General features: G+C 42.5%; 1 protein-coding gene across 1 annotated transcript in view; it reads left to right on the forward strand.

Moving 5' to 3' along the window:
* The window catches only part of ALS2CL (ALS2 C-terminal like), a 49,199-nt gene that overhangs the window by 25,525 nt on the left and 2,912 nt on the right, over positions 1-20,762 (forward strand). The window contains 18 exon segments of the mRNA XM_042474837.1: positions 629-696; positions 2,417-2,483; positions 3,065-3,261; positions 4,392-4,457; positions 5,210-5,308; positions 6,303-6,464; positions 7,393-7,504; positions 8,284-8,361; positions 8,859-8,986; positions 9,610-9,783; positions 10,968-11,058; positions 11,910-12,067; positions 13,843-13,905; positions 15,967-16,140; positions 16,960-17,002; positions 18,245-18,306; positions 18,528-18,677; positions 20,725-20,761. Coding sequence (XP_042330771.1) covers positions 629-696; positions 2,417-2,483; positions 3,065-3,261; positions 4,392-4,457; positions 5,210-5,308; positions 6,303-6,464; positions 7,393-7,504; positions 8,284-8,361; positions 8,859-8,986; positions 9,610-9,783; positions 10,968-11,058; positions 11,910-12,067; positions 13,843-13,905; positions 15,967-16,140; positions 16,960-17,002; positions 18,245-18,306; positions 18,528-18,677; positions 20,725-20,761 — 1,929 coding nt within the window.

Consider the following 20,762-nt stretch of genomic DNA (forward strand, 5'->3'; position numbering starts at 1 on the left):
AGCTCTGGGGAGCCACAGGGACCAACAGCAGGTGCTCCAAAATACAAATATTGAAACATCCAAAACTATAAGTGGGTGGAAGTTCACTTCCAGTTTGATTCAAATGAGGTGTTTGATATTTTAAAGGTTAGGGAGACCTTGATTTTTTTTTTAAAAAAAGTCAAAACTCTTGGAAGTTACCAGGACTTAGATTGAGAGTTCCTGCATGGCAGGGGATTGGACTGGATGGCCCTTGTGGTCTCTTCCAACTCTATGATTCTATGAATCTTTGATTCTAGGAGTTGCAATTGACCTTTTTCTCTCCTTTATTTATTTATTTGTTTGTTTGTTTGTTTTGCGATGGGTGGCTGGGCTGCATCTGGGAGGGGATCTGTGTGGATGATTCCTACTCTTGGTTTTGCTCTATAGAATTCATCCTCTTCTTTTTGAGCTACTTGGATCCCAAAGTAATGCTGAGGGCCTTTCTAAGACCTTTCCAGGCTCTTGAGGGTGAACCCTTGAAAGCAATCTCAACTTTGGCTTGTGCAGACAGAGGAAAGGATATTTTCAGGATGTGCGTAACCCCACTTGCCGTGAGCGATGCTGTGGGGCTTTTCCTCTTCTGAACATTTTTCTTTCCATTTTCTAGGGGAATGGCTTCCAGAGTTTTGATCTGAAGCTCGTGTGGGTGGATAAAACCTTCAAGGAAACGGGAAAGTGAGTGAGATTTCTCTTGGCAGCGGGAATTGTTTCTGTAGCTCAGTGCAGCAGTTCAGTGCTCTTGGCATTTTACCTCCCTGCTATTTCTTGCAAAAGATAAGGTGGGTGTATTCTTCATTCTCTGTTGCAGACAGAAAAGGGTTGGGGAGAAAACTAAGAGATGGCAGCACAGTTAGAGGCAACTTGGTTGCTAGGATTAGTTTCAGTACAGAGTTTTTTCTGTCTGCTCTTGGTGATGGTTTGAATTTGGAACTGGGGGTTTAATTTGGAGTTGACCTTTGCAAAAGGAAGCCCCCAGTGGGGAGCACTTGCTAGAGAGGCCTTACCAGTATTGCCATAACTGGGAGCATGGGACTTGTAGTTTCTTATATTTGCCAAATCAGGCGGCACAGGAAAGTAATAATCCCTGGCTCCCCTTAAATAGTTCCTTTGTGGGCATTAGGGATTATCACTGGAAAACAGGAGAGACAAAAAGATAGTCCTCTGCATAGAGAAGTTTGCAATTTTAAATTTCCCTTTGCATACTGATCCAGACTAATGTGACTCTTTCTTTGAACAATGAGTTATATGATAACAACATAAAAAATAAACTATTTAAGTTATTGCCTTTGGCTGGCAATTAATTGTTTTTTCCAATTTCCAACATTTAATAGTTTTTTGTGGGGTTTTTGGCCTATGTGGCCATGTTCTAGAAGAGTTTCTTCCTGACGTTTCACCAGCATCTGTGGCCACATAGCCCAAAAACCCCACAAAAAACTATGGATGTCGGCCATGAAAGCCTTCGACTTCACATCCAACATTTAATGTTATCAAATTAATTTTCTAACCTGTTGTTCCAAGCGCTGGTTGTATTCCAAAAATGTAACTTTTCCAAGCTGAGATTTCCAGATATAAGGGGTGAAGGGGTGGAGTATTGGGGTACCATGGGTAGAAGATCTGGAGAAGGTTTTCTAAAACTTCTCAGAGATGGTCTATGGCAGATCAGCCATGCCTCGTCCTTAACAAGGTTGTAGCTGAATAGCTGAGCATTCCAGACTTGTCCATAGTTTGGTCTGGCCTTCCCTACCCTAGTGCTCTCTAGATGCACTGCACTACACTTCCCACAATGTTGGCTCTGGGATGATGTAGTACAATGCAAGGAGCCACTGTGGTGTAATAGTTTGAGCACTGGCTTAGGACTCCAGAAGACCAGGGTCTGAATCCTGTCTCAGCCATGGAAACCCACTGAATGACCCTGAGCAAAGCACTCTCTCTCAGCAAAACTGCTCTGCTTGCCAAGAAAACCCTAAGAGATGGTCACCACAAGTCAGAGCTGACTTGAAGGATTATAGCAACGAAGTCCAACACATCCAGAGGGCATCTTGGTGGAATCTTTAGCATCCACTCCAACAGCTTCCAACCTGGAACGTTTCTAAGATTTATTAATAATTATTTCTTAGGGACATTTCTAAGTACCTTTTCTTCTACTCTACTAAAAGCAACATCTGTAGAAGTGCTCCACATTATACAGAGAACAACCCTATCAGGTAGCTGAGGCTGAGAGAGCACAACCAGCTCAGGGTCACCCAGTGAGTGTTATGGTTGAATGGGGACTAGAAACTAGAAATCCCAGGTGTCACTCCAATGTGCTAACCATGAACCCACACTAGGTTTTTCAAGGCAGCTAGAAAATAAATGCTATTCTCAACCTGTTCTTTCCACTTGGTGCTTCTCCCAGGCATACCCTTCGCATTAGGACACCAGAAGAAGAGTTTTTCCTCTTGGCCAAAGAACCAGAATCACGGGTGAGTATCTGCCCTTGTACGAATGTAGATAATATATGTGGTCAAACAGGACAAGATTTTCTTTTCATGTTTTGGGAGGGTTTTTCAAATTATTCCTTTCAAATTATTCCTTTCCTTTGTAGTTTTCCCATTTGCTCTCTCATCCCTCCTGCTTCTTCCTCAACCCAGATAGCACATTTTTGCCCCTGCTTCCCCTTGTTGCCACTGACATGCAATGCAGATCCTCCTTTCCTTTCCATACCTCCATCAGAAAAAAACAAACTCACCACATTGTCAGCGACGGACTCCTCCACAGCTTGCAACTAACAAGCTCTTTGCAGCAGCTGGAGCAGGAATAAATCTATTGAGCTACCTCTTAGTTGCCTTCTGGGATGACACAAGGACAGGTTTTATGACTCAAAATAGAGGACGTTTTGCAATTCCTCCCAGACCCCCAGACATAAGGTTGAAATGTAAGGCCTGTTTGGGAAAAGGAGGACCTCCAGTCACCCTGTCCGGCACCAAGGAGAGTCATGAAGTGCCAATTCTGTCTACAAACCTATGTTGGCATCTCCCCACATCTCTGTCCTTCCTTCGCTTAGGCTGTGTGGCAGTGGAAGCTGAATCAAGCGGTGCGCCAGGCCTTGAATGGGAAGAGAGATTTCCCTTTGTGGGGCGAAGCTGGAGAAGGGAGAGATCCTCCTCTCTGCCGCTTCTCCACCTTCACTTTCCGGAGTGAGGGGAGACTCAAGAATGCCACCTATGAAGGAGAATGGTGTTTGGGGAAACCACATGGCAAGTAAGTCTTCAGCTTTGTTTACAATTTTTTTCTTTTTGGGGGCTCGTCTGCGTAGCCTAGTAGCAAAGGTAAATCCACTCTGAATTTTAAGTGTGCTCTCCAAAGTGCTGAACTCATATTGCAGGGCTGGAGGTACATGAGACATGAGGCTGGAGAGAGATGGAGGATCTGCAAAATGCCATGATCCAGAGCATGTCCAGAGGAGGGTGGCCAAAATGGTGAAAGGGCTGGAAACCACCAAGCCCTATGAGGAATGGCTTTGGAAGCTGGGGATGTTTAGCCTGGAAAAGAAAAGGTTAAGACAGGACATGATAGCCATGCTTAAATATTTGAAATGGTGGCATGTGGAAGAAGGAGCATGCATGTTTCCTGCTGCTCCAGAGACTAGGACATGGAGCAATGGATTCAAACTACAGGAAAAGAGATTCGACTTAAACACTAGGAAGAATGTCCAGACAGTAAGAGCTGTTTGCCAGTGGAAGACGCTGCCTTGGAGGGTGGTGGAGTCGCCTTCTTTGGAGGTTTTTAAACCGAGGCCGGATGGCACTCGGTTGGGAATGCTTTTGATTGTGTCTTCCTGCATGGCAGAATGAGGTTGGAGTGGATGAACCTTGGGATCTCTTCCAACTCTGTGATTCTAGTGCTTGGCAGGAATTCATGACTCCCTCCATTTCACAGATCCTCAGTCTCTCTCCAGCCTCTCATCTCATTCATTTTATATAAGGGACTTAATCACCTGCTGAATTTGGTATCTATGGGGGGTCCTGGAAACAATCCCTTGTGGATCTTCATGGCCAACTCTACTTTCTTATTTGTAGTTAGTGGCTAGCAAAAGATACAAAGGTCTGTATTATATTCGTATATAAAAATATACCTGATCTCTCCGACTTGTCTGGAAGAGGTGAAGCTTCCTGTCTTTCTCCTGCTGGCTGTAGATGGGTTCTGCCCTGGGAGAGATGGAGAGAGAGGAAGCAAGGGTTTTTCTGTGTCCTCTGGCAGGGCCCAGAATTGGTGGCACTTCCCCTCCTTGTCAGCCCAGTTTCTTTTACACTTCAAAACATGACACTGCTTAGCGGCACAATATAGTTACCTCTGTGGATTCTTTTGCAAGCTATCTTTGCTCTTTGCAGGGGGACGCTAACATGGCCGGATGGCCGGAACTACGTTGGTGACTTCAAAAATGGCTTGGAAGATGGGTGAGGATGCTTCTGGTGCTACGGTTACTTTCATGGGTATAGCCTACTCCCCAGACACCTATGGGCCAAAAAATATCATGCCTCCATTTTCTCTTCTGCATACTAAACATACCCAGCCCCTAAACCAGTTCTTGCAAACATGGGAATTCTGGGGGACTGCAGCTCCCAGAATCCTCTAGCCAGTATGACCGCTAGTCAGAAGTCCTCTGATCCAATGACAGACACTATGCTGATGCACTTTCAGAACTGTAATAGAGCTCTGTCCCCATCCAGGGCGACTGAATATTAAACGCTTGGTTTCCAGGGGTGTCGTTCCACAAATGAGGGCATTGTTCCCCACTAAAAAGAAAAAAAAATCTTGTCCTTAAAATTTTCCAGTGATCCCAACATTTCTGGTAGTAACTTACAACTTCATTTGGGCATTTAGAAATAGTATTTAGGCACCAAGAACAAAGAGGCAGGAAAAAGGACTAAGGGAAAGCGAACACAGCAAATGGAAGAGTTTTAAGTGTGAACAATGTTCGATGTCTCACTTTCTGTAATCTTAGAAATTCGAGGATTCAGTGAAAACTTCATGGGAAGGGGTAATTTCATTCTCCTATCACTACAGCCCCATTAATATATGAAATAAGAAAACGAGGACTCTTTGCAAGTGATCTGGAATCCAAAATGATGTTTTGGCTTTGGCCCCCACACCCATCCAGCCCCACTGTGGGGTTCTTGTTTCAGACCTCTCTTGTTCCTGGCTTTAGGTTTGGGATTTGCCTTGTTCCCCGTGCATCCGAGGACCGCTACGACTGTTACAAGTGCCACTGGCGGGAAGGCAGAATGAGCGGCTATGGGATCTGCGAGTAAGTCAGATTTTCAGAAGAGCTGCTTTTGAACAGCCATTACTTTCCTCTCCATTTCTCCTTGGACCCTAATTGGTTTAATATTTGGGCAACAAGGGGCAGGCCAGATGACCCCTGGGTGCCCCACAGAGGCCTGAACCCTATCGATTGTCTGAACTAGAGCAAACCTTTTGATTCAGATGCTGAAGGGTGAGCCAGTGCATCCTCTCTAAGAGGGACTAACAACTGGGTCCAGACCCCTATTATATTACATGTCATATGGTAGATATATTATATACTACATAGTATATACACAGAGTAAGCGTGGTGTAGTGGTTTGAACCCACTCTATAGATCCTCTATATATTAAAGCTGCTCTTTTACTTTTGGTGCCTGAATTGATCTTTCTTTCTCTTTCTTCCCCATTTCCTTTTTCTTTTGTGCCATTGGTAAGCCTGCAAACAGGAGCTCTTTTGTTTTGTGAAACACGATGGGGCATTTTTCTGAGGGAAGGAAGAGCAGAGTAAACACATGAGAATGATAAATTTTATATCTTTCCCACCTCTCCTCAAGTCTCAAGGCAGGGTACAGCATATTAAAATACAAAATACAATGAAAAAGAAAACACATAAAACCAGCTGTTAAAATACATTTCTATAAAACCATGAATGTACACTCATATGAGTACATGCTTTAAAATATACAAATAATGAAGTCATGTTTTAAAATTATGCCTGCAGAAGTTCTCCATGGAAGCTGTTAGACATTTTTATAAAATGTGGAATAGCCTCATTCAGTTGAACTCTTCTTCAGAAGCAGAGTTGCGCATGAGATATCTTTGTGCATGCAGATACACACTCAGTTGTGCATTTGGTTATGCATCCACTTGTGCATTTGATTCAGTGACATTGCAATACAACCCAGGTTCCACACAGGGCAGCCAACACCCGTATGCAACGTTTTGTACAACACAATGGGAAGGCAGGGTGTCATCCATAATGTGCCTCTTTTCCAGGTACGGCAGTGAGATGGTTTATAAAGGATATTTCCAGGAAAACGTCCGACAAGGGTTTGGCGTTTTGGACAACACTTCCTCTGCTGAGCACCCCTTTAAATACACTGGGCATTGGGAGAATGACAAGAAGAGTGGCTATGGCGTCTGGGATGATAAGGAGAGGTAAGTGGGTGGCCAGCAGATTAGGACAATGGTTTTATACATTTCACCTGCAAAGAGGGTGCCCACAGACACAGCTTCCATTGGACTGGAAGAGGCACTGCTCCTGGTCTTTAAGCCAATGGAACTGCCTGCCACTGCATGCCATAACCTCAGTCCCTACTCTCACAGACAGAATGGTGCTAACAGTAGCCATGTGCAGGATGTCCCTATGTCCTTCTTTCCTCTTGGTGTCCCAGTGCCAGACAAAGTCCCTGGGCATGGCACAAAACATTAGGGATGAGCTCTACTTTGGATTCCGCTTATGAGTTTTTCAGTTCCTGTGGATACAGCTTAAGCTTCACCAGTGGGGCCAATGGAAGCCAATGCAGAGTCCTGTTTTGGGCCTTGCTGATATCTTGCAGGCTGCACCCTCCTCTGCCTCATTGTTGTTTCCTAGGAAGGGGGGGAATAGGTGGACACAATTGAGAGATGAACTGTATCCTTGCATCAAGATTTATGGAAAGATGTTTTGTATGATGTTTAGACACCGTAGTTAGTGGTAAGGTTTGTTATAAACTGTTCTTAATTAATATACTGATTATAATTTCAAGATATAGCCATGTTAGTCTGGAATATCAGTATGCAAAGGGATCTTGAAGCACCTTTGAGACTAACTGTGCAAAAGAAGCTGTAGCATGAGCTTTCATTGACTTGGTCAATGAGTCTCTTGATAATTTGTTATCTTATCAGTTAGGTGACTCCCCCCGCCCCCCATTGTTTTAATTTAGTAAAATTTTAATAAATTAAAAAAACCCACAAGCTCGTGGATGCATTTACCCAAGCCCACGTCTGATGCCCAGTCCTCTGCACTTTCCCATTTGATTCACGTAGAAAACAAGTTAACAGTTTCATGGAGAAGTGATCTGATCCTCTGCCTTTGCTGTTCCAGAGGGGAGAGGTATATTGGGATGTGGCATGAAGACCAGAGACATGGCACAGGGATTGTGGTCATGCAGTCTGGAGTGTGCTATCGAAGGACGTTCCATCTGGACAAAATGGTGGTAAGTAGAGGGAAAAGGTGTCTTTTGGGAGAGGTTTGCCTGTGTCTTCATGAATGTGGAAGGAGTGAGAGGCTTTTGTTTTGTTTTATTGATATTTGCTGTGAACCGCCCTGATCTATGGAAGGGCGGTATAAAAATAAAATTTTTTATTATTTATTATTTTGGTCTCTTTCACATTATACAGTCTACAGTACTTTAATACCACACACACACACAGTAATTTCTATAACATACATAACAAATCTAACCACATCAACAGAAAAAACAAAACAAAAAAACCCAAAACAGTGACATGTAACTTATGACAAAAAACACATTAGTGATGCTCATTCAATTTCATTCAAATTCGTTTTGCTATTAAACCTTTCATGATCTAAAATGTTTATAATCATTCAAATTCATTTTATAACTAATAACCAATAGCTGAGAATTAATGGATCAAATTAGTCTTTGGATCTTTCCCAGTTTCATTATTCTTTGATTTACATCCTTCTAACCTCCCTTTGCCTCTACTTTAACCTTCCTTATACTATTTGAATTCTTCACCTTCTTCTTCAAATATTCTGTTTCTAACTCGTAATAAGCCTGTGCTTAAATCTATGAGTCTATATTAATTCCTTTCTTTCCCTTATATTTCTTTCCTTTACACCACTTTGCTTCCTATGGAATCCTGGGATTTGTCACTTTTAGCTCTTCAGCCCTAAGCCTTTCCAGATTTGTTTTGAGAAGCAGAATGAGAGACAAAGGTTGTTTATTATTTTATTTGCTGTCACTTACAGGGATCCGGTATTCTTCTCCTAGAAGATGGCTCCATATATGAGGGGAACTTCACAAGAGACTTGGTATTTGTTGGAAAGGTGAGCATGGGTTTTGTGGCTCCAAAGCCCTGGTGGATTCAGGATCAGAGGCTGGAGTTTGTCAAAGTAGCTCCAGGTTTGGAACACATTTTGTTGCTTGTAAACAAGGATGGAAAGAATATTAAAACTGCAATCATCAATGAGACAGAAGAGCTTCCCAAGGGATGAGAAACGCTGCTGAGGAGGATACTAGAGGGATGAGACGCTTTGTATTTCTTAACCAAAAATTGTGATTTGTGTGTGTGTGTGTGTGTGCGCAGAAAAGAGCACCCCTATTGTGTGTACCTATGGAAGTGGGCAGATGCTGAAGGAGGGGGATTTCATTTAGTTCAGGGTTTTTTTTAAAAAAAATAAAGCCTTGACAACTTGCACAAATTTCTTGATACATTTGGCAGAAAGAGCTTGGGATTTAAATTACGTAGTATGAACACGAGAAAGCAAAATGGACAAGAGTCACCCATTCCTAGGGTTAACCTGTGCTTTACGGATGGTTTTAGGGGAAACTGACCTTCCCCAATGGCTTCATTCTGGAGGGGACATTCACCAACAAATCCAGCAAAGGGCTACAAACCCAAGGAGTCCTCAACACCTCCGGAGAAGAGCCGGATGATACAATAACCAAAGTGTAAGTAGAAGGTAGAGGTGGTTTCATATCAACATTTGCTCTTCCAAGGAGGGCTCTTCTGACTTGTGGGCAACTGCCAAGGGATGGGGCGCCATAGGACCTTGCAGGGCTGTAATGCTTTGCTTTACCCTTGCTATTTATTTTTCTTTAAAAATGGCCACAGTAACTTTGTCATGTATTTTGCCCATCCTTGGGCTATTTTAGGCTCAAGACATGCCTTCTTCAAGTAAACCAGAGTCTAAAATGGCTTGGAGGAAGGGGATGTGGTGACAATGGATACCTGCTTACACAAAGGAGGACTTTGTTGTTGTTGATTGCCATCAAGTTGGCTTCAACTTGTGGTGCCCCCATGAATGAGGGATCTCCAAGTCACCCGAACATTGACAGCCTTGCTCAGCTCTTACAGACTCAGGACTGTGGCTTCCTTGAATCAGTCTATCCATAATATGGTCTTCTTCCTTTCCTATTGCTTTCCACTTTGCCAAGCATGATGTGCGTGTGGAATTTCAATCTGCTTATTTTTCCAACATGCAAAGTGCTACCTCACTTTGGTGATGGAATACACCAATGTGGAGACCTCTCTTAGAGGCCCAACCTGAGCAACCATTTCTCTCCTTGTCCAGCCAGCTCGGCCGGGAAGAATTCCCAGTGGAACAGAGATGGGAAGGTCTCTATGTCCAGTTCCTGGAGTTCATCTCTTCAGGGGGTCAAGGAGAAATGGAGGAGTCTTTCATGGGTTTCCATGTACAGACCAGCAAGGAGCTGCGGAAGTCCCAGGAGTACCTCTTCTGTGACAGGTGAGGGAGGGGAGGCTCCAAGTACTCAGCCAGGAGTTTGGGTCAATGGACCACATTTCCAGAACTTTGTGAATTCGCTGGGGATTATCAATAGCTAAAAATAAAATGTTGGGCTTTTTTTGCTGTTGCAAAAAAAGTAACCCAAACCAAAGCAAGAACAAAAAGCTTGAGGTGCTGAAAACTCTTCATACTTCGAAACGTTTTAATGAAAAATTAATTCTGAAAACTTTGTCTAGAATGCATTGTTTCAGGCAGAAAAGATGCAAAAGGTGCAAAAAGTCTTGACATCTTTGTGCAGAAAAATGCATTTTCTGCAATGTTTTTTGGCCCCAGGGGCAGGGGATGAATTCTTCACCAGATTTTTCACCTGAACCACATGTACATGTAAATATATTTAGGCTGTTTGTACATTGTAATTTAAAGATACAATTTTAATTTTGCTAGTTGTTTATGTCATTATTATTATTATTATTATTATTATCATCATATGTCTCACCTTTCTCCCAATATAGGGACTCAAGGCGGCAAATTATTACCAATACATTCAGTGTGATATATGGGAATGATGATTTATGAGTAACATTAGTACAAAAAACATTGCTAAGGATTTTCTTTCTTTCTTTCTTTCTTTCTTTCCTTATATGCTGCCATTCTCCCAGAAGGGGACCCAAGGCAGCTCAAGGATAAAATAGTTTTTAAAACTTAGCAATAATTTTTTTAAACATTTCAAATCATTTTGCTAAAATGGATTCTGCACAGTGTGGTATAGAGGGAGGTCAATGGGGAGGGTAACACTATGCGTTACTGCTCTGAGTTATGCCAACCCTGGTGATGCCACTGAGTAGAAGGGACCATGTGCCCCCCATCCTGTGACAAAATAAAATCACCAGGGAATTTATAAGAAAGAGATGGGATAGGGGTTACCATTGCTGCCCCAGCCATTGCCATCTGAGACCATTGCCCCCCGCTGCCTAATGGTAGGGCTGGCCCCGAGTTCCAATGTGTGGAGTACCCATCCACTAATAATAATGGCTGTACAGAAATGCCAAGCTTGCCACTATGACTGTTGTTTCCTTGTTTCCCTGCGGTTGGCAGATATTTTTAAGACCATCAGGGAAAACTATGTGTTTAAATACAAGATGCTGTGTCCAGACAGTCATATTCTCTTCCTCTCTGTCCTGCAGAGGAACAGAAGAGGCTCCTAAGAAAGTCAACTTCCTTGATGAATTACTTGAACATTTGGAGACAGAAGCCCTGCAAAGCTATTTGGAAGAGGTATGGCGATCACACACATGGAGCCGACTGGTGAAGGGCTGAATGGACACGGGGGCTTAATTTTGCCTTGTACATCCTCCATTGGCTGGATCCTACATTGTATTTGTGCTGTGCAAATCTCCACACATGTAATTACACCACCCATCTAGTGAATATTAACATTGGGCAGCTCATGGCATATCTGCCAATGTTCTTGCTTAATGCACAGTGTGGGTGCACAATAGCTGAGTCCACAATCCCAGGGGAAAATAGTTGTACAGCGAAGACACTGACAAAGAGCAATGCACTGCCAAAGAAGACAGAACTGCATAGAGTCATTGTATGTCAAATGGTTACTCTTTGGGGACTCTGCTTACACATCCGTGAAGCTTTGCAACAGTGTTTTTTCCCCTGCTCCTGGAGAAAATGAATATGCCTCCACAGTATTCTTCCCGTGTTCAAATGCCTCAAGATGTTGCTGGTTATTCTGATTATTCTGAACATTATTCTGTGCAGGAAAAAAAAAGAAAAGAAATGTTTTTGGGCAAAAAAACCCCTCACAAACCCCTGGCTTCAGTGGAGAAAACAAGCATTTTCTGCAGCGGAAACACATTCTTTTCTGTGCAAAACAACCAAGGTCTGGCGCAAAAATCCCTGGATGTTTTTCTGCAGAGAAAAATTCCTCTGCAACTCTTTAAGACATTCAGATTCTGGGTGTCAATTGTGTAAAATTCTCTCGGGTCTGTATTCTTCCCATTGGGATTTCCCAGCTGTTTGGAAATATTTTTTTTGACCTGGGAAGTAATAATTACAAATATTCTCTCCATTCCTACTCTGGATGATGAAAAGCGTTCTTCTCTTTTTTGTCACAGGCTCTGAAGTCTTCCCTGCATCCCTTGGGGAAACTACTGAAGGCTCTGACCCTGGCGTTCCAGGCTACCTATGGCGGCATCGGGGCAAACAAGCACCTCCTAGCCATGGCCCAAGAGGAAGTCAAGCACTACGCAAAGAAAATGTGGCAGTTCTACCAGTAGGTATATTGTATATTGTATGCGGAGATGCTCTTGAGGGCAGCTGCTCCCCTTCCGTTAGATGTGACAAGATCATGTTGTGCCTGATCTCTTGCAAAGCTTGCCTGATGACAAATGACCAAATGGATGTGCAGTGCAGGATCCTTTAGTTTAGGGTGGGCAACTGTATGGGGATCAGGGGACCATTCCCACACGTCTCCCATCAGACTGCACCGACCCCCAGCAATACTAAATACCAGTTTCCCTTCAGAGCCCCTCTCAAAATGGCGACTGGAAGTGACATGGCATCACTTCCTTTTAAAATCTTTTTTGTTGTTGTTGTTATATGAGTTTATTAATATAACATATTACTTTACATGCCAACAAATTATTGACATCTTGTCTCAAAGCTGTACTCACCTATTAACTAATCCCTCTTATATATACAGTACTCACTCTAATTTGCGGGGATCCGTTCTGTTCCGGACCCTTCCCCAGGAATTTGGAAATTCGTGTATATTCAAGCCCCATAGCTTTGAATGGCCGTGTGCTCCTGCATGCACATGTCATGGCCATGTGCACCATTAACTTTAATGGAAGTTGCCCCTCCGTGAATAATCTAAACCGCAGATCTCAAGTCCATGAAAATGGACGTGCGACTGTATTTCCTTTGTATATTACCTTCTCTCCCCTCCCTTCCATCCTCCCTGGAAATGATGTTTCCTTATTCATTTCTTTTTTCTGTCATGTGGAAGATCACTTTAACTGTTTCCTTTATATTCTCATACTTCTTCCTCTCCTCGGAAAACTCTGTCAATATTCTCCAATTATTAAACCAAAGTTCTTCTTTCAGTTGACCAAAATAAACCCTACTTTTTTTCGTTATACAGCGGTCTCTTCCCTTATGCGGGGGATACTTTGCGGACCTCTCCGCTTAAGGGGGAAATCATGTATGCTCGCACCCCATCGAAAAATGGGGTGCATGCAAGCAGCACTGCAAGGGGCACACACCATTGAATAACATTCTTCTGCAGCTTCAGCATATGCTGAAAGCTGCATAAGTGAAGCCTGCGCATGGCATGGGCTCACTATAAAATCAAGCATCCTATATTCTGATATATATATTGCTTCTATACAGTTCGACCTTTCTTTTTCCTTCCCCATGACAAAACTTTTGGTCACCATTTTGAGAAGGTCTCTAACCAAAACAGAATTATATTAGGGGCTGTTCTGGGGCTGTTTAGGTGTATTTTTGCGCAGCGCTGTTTTAACGCAGTTTGAGAATTGTCTGAAAATGACATTGATTATTTTAAATGAGGGGAGGCTGGTTGACAAGCTGCATCCCACCAACCCCACTTTAGGGAAATGGGACAGCGGAGTCAATAGCTGTAGTGCTTTGGGACAAGAGCTTGGGGAAATTACTCTTTGAAAGTAATTTGTCCTTGTCAGTTACTTTAGTGTTTTGAAAGTCATTTGTTGCTGGTGCTTATTGCACTTTTTAAACTGGGGAAGGGGGCAAAATGATGGGAAAATGGGGAAAAGGGAGGAATTTTTCATGTTGGAGGTTCTGCAAAGATTTTCTCCTTTTCTCATATGCTTCTTTCATGAACTTTCTTGGCTTTCTAAGACTGTGGAGATGGCTATAAGGATGAGTAGGGTTGCAAAGGGGAGAATGATGTTGACCTGGTCCCTTTTTTTCTTGTTGTGGGGAAGAGAAGGAAGGATTGAGGAAAGTCAATGTGAATTTTCTTCAGGTTCAACGTGACATTTTTCATTTCCTCTCAATCTGTTTCAGGGGCTTACGGGATCTCGCCTTGGCGGTCAAAGGCCTACCATCTCTTGAAGACTCCAAGCAAAGGTAGTGGCGTTTGGGGTTATTCCCTTGGCCCTGGAACAGGGGAGGGAAAATGTGGCCTCGGGATTGGTTTTGTGCCCCTTGACTCCATCAGGATCCATGGACTTGACTCCCCAAAAAGGGCTTCATTGTCTCTTTTGGACTCCTCTGTGAGAGGCTTCCAGAAACAGGGCTGGAGGGCCTCCACTATATTTTTGTATCTCCTCCTTATGCAGTGACTCAATCATCATCGGTTTATTAATTATCAGATTGTTATTTCTATATTTTATTCTGTCAGAGGAAGAAATGCTGGATTCTAAAATAATAGAGTGGGACAAGAAAAGGGATCTACAGAAAAGAGAAATAATAAAATAGTGTCCTAGTGTCTGGAATGGTATTTTTGGCATTGTTTAATAAGAACGTCGTTTAAAATGGTATAAGGAAAAAGGGGGGAAAGGAAAAGGAAAAAGACAGTCAGGAAAAGAGTGGTGAAAGAGATATGAGAAATATTGAAAGTAAAGAAGAAGAAGTCATATATATATATACACACACACACACACACTGTATGCATATGTTCTTTTAGATATTAACTGTCTTGAATAATCTTTTATGTGTTATGTTTTCTGTATGTCTAGTGTGTGAAAGAGAATGGTATAGAATAAGTTTGTATGGTTAGAAGTTTTAAATATATATATATATATATATATATATATATATATATATATATATATGATGAAACAGGAGGACAACACCTTCTCTCCAAGTGTCCATATACTTTGGAGATAATATCCAGCCCTGTCCCCCTTTTCAAGCTGTCTTTCTCAGTTGTGGAAACCCATTGGGGACCATGGGCAAGTCACACTCTCTTAGCATCAGAGGATGGGAATGCTGAGGCCCCTGGACAACTCTTACCAAGAAGAACCCATGATAGAGTCACTTGAGGGTCACCATAAGTCAAAAATGACTTGAAAAGCACACAATGACAATAGCAGCCTTCTTCGTGAGTACATAGGACATTATCACACAAGGGAAATTGGAAGTATAATCCAGTGGCAATCCGAATGCAATCATGGGGTTTCACGTTATTGCGTGATAGACTATCACACACAATTTTGGGCAATGGGAAGTCAGTTCGAATGCAATTCGAATTCACGTAAATTAGCTGAACTAGGGAATTCATGTGAACGCGTTCTGGCCCCACTTTCTTTTCATTCGAAATTAAGAGAAATTCCTCCCTTGTGATAAACTCCATAGATATGTGTCCCAACAATGGGGGCAAGTAGCCTTTTTTGCTCTTCTTATGTGCCTTCAGGTTGACACCAACTTGTGTAATCTTCTTATTTTTTCGGATGGCGGGGCAAGATTTCTTCAGAGGAAGTTTCCCATTGCCTTCCTCTGAGCCTGAGGTCACTCGGTGGGTTTCCATGGCTGAGTAGGGATTCGAACCCTACTCTTAACAGAATCCTAATTCAACTCTATATTTTATGATATATTTTATTATTTAATAGGATGGAGGGGACAGTGGGATTTATTTTATTATTTTGTATGGATTTAGTGTTGTAAGCCACCTCGATCTTGTTGGAGAGGCGGGTTAGACATTATTATTATTATTATTATTATTATTATTATTATTATTATTATTATTATTGTTGGTATTAATATGTACTATGTTAAATTAATTTTGTAGAATGTACACCTTAGGCAGGTTTCCTTTATTTTCTTGTCTTCTATTTTTAACTGATGGTATGTACAGCGCTGAGTAAATTTACAGCACTATAAAAATAAAGCTTAATAATAATAATAATAATAATAATTATTATTATTATTATTATTATTATTCCTGGCAAAATGTCCGGAATAAACTCTCCTAGAACATGGCCACATAGCCCGAAAAACCCACAAAAAAACTACGCATGCCGGCCATGAAAGCCTTCGACTTGACAACAACAACAACAACTCTCTACTGCTCCACACTGCCTCTTTTTCTTTACCTGTTTAAAAGTTCTCTTTTGCAGCTCTGAAACGGACCTCCTGTCGTTGAGGCAACAACTTTAATGTGGTTTCTTTGCTTTTCCTCCGATTTAGTGACCTCAATGGACCCGGCCTCATCCTGCCCCTCATCCTGCCATGTTTCTATCCAGAGCTCTTAATGCTCTACATGCTTTACCACGAAAAGGAGGATGACCTTTACTGCCAGGGGATTGTCGACCTGAGTCTCTTTCCTGACGTTAAGCTGCTGGAGTTCTTAGATGTCCAAAAGTAAGTTATTTTGTCTCCTGTGTACAGTTGGGGCCAGTTTGCAAGAGCTAGCAAACAAGGCATGACAAGAGAACTGTTGTTCAACAGCATCTAAATTAGTTTCTTAGCACAAATTAAAATGGTTACAGGTTGAGTCTCTCTTATCCAGAATTCCAAAATCCAAGACTGTCCATATGAGAGACGGAGACAGTGATATCGTTGCTTTCTGATGGTTCAGTGTAAACAAACTTTGTTTCATGCATAAAAATATTTAAAATACTACATGTAAAATTAACTTCAGGTTATGTATATAAGGTGCAGACAAAACATAAATGAATTTCAAGTTTAGACTTGGTCAAGAGATCGCTTTATGTATATGCAAATATTCCAAAATCTGTAAAAAGTCCAACATCCCAAACATTTCTGGTCCCAAGCATTTTGGATAAGGGAGACTCAACCTGCACTGCTCCTATGATTTGGATATACCTTGCCTTTCCTTATGAATGTACAGCTAACAATCTCCTTTAATAACATGCAGTTAAAGTCAGAATTTGCAGACCTAAAACCACAAAATTGTACATCTAAAATTGTAAATGTCAGCTGCAATGCGACAAAAGCGGCACACGCACGCAGCAAAGACAAACCGAGCATTGAAATTTCCCTGAAAGCATGTATGTGTAGATCAGCTTGACCTGACAGACAGAAGTGCAGGGAACATATACAAATGTATGACACCGACAGGATTCCAGCCTTGGTTTCGACTGATGACCCAAGTGTGAATGAACTGACTTCTCTTCAGTCTTTCTGGAAAACTTTTACTCTCCCCTGTTCTTATTTCAGACACTTTTGGCCCCTGAAAGATCTGACATTGACAACTAACCAGGTGAGCCCTTCTACATTTAGCTCTTACTGGAAGCAATTTCAACATTATATATATATATATGAGAGAGAGAAGTGGTGTAGTGGTCTGAGCATTGGACTAGATCCATGGGAGACCAGGGTTCAAATCCCTGCTCAGCCATGGAAACCCAGTGGATGATTTTGGGTGAGTCACACACTCTCAACCCCAGAAATCCCCATGAAAGGTTCACCTTAGAGTCAGCATAAGTCAGAAAGGACCTGAAGGCACTCAACATCTACATGTATGCATCTACATGTACACACATGCAACAGTACAGTACATTTATCAACATGGCCACTTGTCTTTCTGGACTCTTTGGGTTTTTTTCTAAAAGGTATTATCATAATGAGGGCTTACACTTCAAAACATGCCACTACACTGCTGCTGTACATTATGCAGATCCCAGTCCTGGGACAAATATTAACAATGTGGAAACAATGGGTGCATCTACACTATAGAAATAACATAGACATGACTTTATCTTCCATGGCTCCATTCTACAGAATCCTGGGATTAGTATCTTTGCAAGCCACCAACACTCTTTAGCAGAGAAGGCTAAGGAGCTTGTAAAACTGCATATCCCAGGATTCCATAGGCTGGAGCTACAGCACTTAAACTGCATTATTTCCACAGTGTAGATGCACCTGTGTCTCTTGCTTAATGTTAGCATGGTCTTTGGAGGCAACAGTCACATACCTGATCAGACACAAAGAAGCAGGGAGTTGAGTGAAGTGAACCGAGACATTGTTCTAGAGATTTTCTGAGATTGTCTAGAGCTAGAAATGGTAACTTCTTTAATTCTCATCCAGGGATTCATTAATACTGCCTTCTTGAGTTTAGAAAAGTTACTTGGGGGGCAAGGTTACAATTCCCCAAATTCCACAGCTAGTGCGGGGATTAACTGGTTTAGTAGTTTGAGTGTTGGACTAAGACTTTGGAGACCAGGGTTCGATTCCCAGCTTGGACTGAAACCCACTGGGTGACTTTGGGCAAGTCATACTCTCTCAGCTTCAGGGGAACCAATGTCAAATCTCCTCTGAACAAATCTTGCCAAGAAAATCCCATGATAGGTTTGGTTTGGGGTCGCCAAAAGTTGGAAATGACTTGAAGGCACACAACAACAGCAACAACAACAACAGCTCCCCAAAGTAACGTTTTCAAATTCTGCTGCTCTCCTCCCCGATGAATACTGACACCTGTTGTTTCTGCATTTTTCTTTTTAAGAGACGCTCTCTCATCAAAGACCGGTGCTTCCTTTCTGCAACCGAATGTCTACAGAAGTTGATGTAAGTCTGTAGTAACCCCCCACCCCTCCTAATGGAGAAAAAGTCAGCACCAGAGGAAACCTACCTTACCTATCGCTTTTAATCTCTCTCTTCATGGAGTGCAATGGCACTTAGACCTCCTTATCTGCACAACAACCTTGCAAGGTCGGTTAGGCAGAGAAACAATGACTTGCTGGGGAGTTTTTCATGTTTCATAGAGACTCAAATCCTTCTCCTTTTAGCACGACTGTTGACCCACGGGAAAAGCTGGACATTCTCCAAAAGACATACGAGGAGATTGAAAAGACCATCAACCGAGTTCTGGAGAAGGAGTATAGCCTACCGATGGACGATCTCTTGCCACTACTGATGTATGTTGTGACGCGGGCAAGGTAGGGTCTTGACTCTCGCCTTTTCTTGCATTTTGAGATGATGGCTGTAGAAATTATTTGGCTGCCAGGCTTCTTACGCTTGCCGTTTGGAAGGCATAACTTGGGAACCATTGCATGCGCAAGTGGATGGCTGATCTTGCATCCAGGATTAGTCTTACATAATGTTTTTCTGCTGAAGGTGGGTCTTAAGGGGGAAAGTCAGAAAATGACCATAAGGCCTCAATGAGGTGGAACCACGTCGAAGTCAATAGTTTTGTTTGATTCGACATGAAAAACATTGGAAGTTCTTTTTAAAAGACGATTCTTTTTAAAGACCCACTGTGGGGGTTAATTTGGCTTTCCATTGCTAACATAATTTGTTTCACCAACATTGTTTTTGAATGGTCACTTACTAATAATCTGCCCCATATGCCCAGGTCCTCTGGGAGACATTGACTTCAGAACTAGACTGACAACTATTACTCAGAGGACCTTTTCATCAGCTGCCCCTAGGCCTCGATTTAAAACATATCAAAGATCTATCTCTTCCGGCAGATCTACCCAGCTGATCTTAAACTATGCAATTTAAATTGGTGTACAGTGGGCCCTTGGTATCTGCTGGGGTTTGGTCCCAGGACCCTCCATGGAGACAAATATCCGTGGATGCTCAAGTCCCTTTAAATACAATAGTATAGTAAAATGGTGTTCCTTATATAAATGGTTAAATCAAGGTTTGCTTTTTGTAATATGTATGTATGTATATGTATGTGTGTATGTATATGTATATATTGGAGTCATGGATGGTTGAATCTGTGGATAAAGAATCTGTGGATATAGAGGGCTGACTATATTTTTAATTTTATGTTGGACGGTTTTAATGTGACCTATACTTATGTGTTTTAACAATGTGTTTAAATGGCTCCATGCATTTTAATCTATGTTGTACCCTGCCTCATGCCTTGGGGAGAGGTAGGTAAGAAATAAATCTTTAGGATAATAATAAATAATAAACTGTTTATAGCCCGCTTTTCCTGGGAGATCAAAGCGGGTTACAACAGAGTACTACACAATGTACAATTTACAAACAGTATTCATATAAAAACCACAACAATACATCAGATTAATTAAAAAGAGAGTAAAAATTTACAAGATAAAACCGAACAAACTAGCATAAAGTGCTGGTGCAACGCGGAGAGAGCAAATCTCATAACATTTGGGGGAAAGCCTGTTGGAAGAGGAAAGTTTTTAACTTCTTCCTGGGTAACCGAGCCGGAGCTCACCGGAAGAGAAGTTTCCAACGAGCTAGCGTGCAGGCTGAGCTACAAAAGACCCCTCGCTGTGCTGTGAAGTCCACGGAATATCTCGTGTCAGGAACTCTCAACAATTGCTTCCCGGCCGACCTGAAAGCGCGGGGCGGATTATATGGGGAGAGGTGTACCCTGGGCCCAAGCCATTTAGGGCTGTATAGGTAATAACCAACACCTTGTATTGCGCCTGGAAGCAAATGGGCAGCCAATGTAGATCGTATAAGACAGGCGTTATATGGCCGGTCCTGGAACATCCAGTGACCAACCTCGCTGCCATATTCTGCACCAATTGAAGCTTCTGGGTTTGGTACAAGGGTTGCCCCATGTAGAGCGGTTACAGAAATCCAACCGAGAGGTCACCAGAGCATGTACCACTGTTTCAAGGCCCCCTCAGCCCAGGTAGGGTCGCAGTTGGCGTATCAACCGAAGCTGATAACAGGTGCTCCTGACTGTCGCATCCACCTGAGATGTAAGGTGGAGTGACGAGTCCAGAAGCACCCCCAGACTGCGAACAGAGTCCTTCAGGGGAAGCGTGACCCCCTTCAGGACAGGTAGACAAATCTCCATCCCTGGGCCCGGGGAACCTATCACGAGTACTTACATTTTTTCTGGATTCAAGCTGAGTCTGTTTTCCCTCATCCAGCCCATTACTGACTCCAGACAGGCGTCTAGAGGAGAGATGCCATCCCTGGTCACTGCAGCAGTTGGATGTCACAAGAGTCTGTGTTGTGTAACCTAATGGCATTTCCTCCCCTTTCTAGCATACAACATTTAGGAGCGGAGATCCACTTGATCCGAG

The sequence above is a fragment of the Sceloporus undulatus genome, chromosome 6 (genome assembly GCF_019175285.1).
Source record: "Sceloporus undulatus isolate JIND9_A2432 ecotype Alabama chromosome 6, SceUnd_v1.1, whole genome shotgun sequence".
Taxonomy (NCBI): domain Eukaryota; kingdom Metazoa; phylum Chordata; class Lepidosauria; order Squamata; family Phrynosomatidae; genus Sceloporus; species Sceloporus undulatus.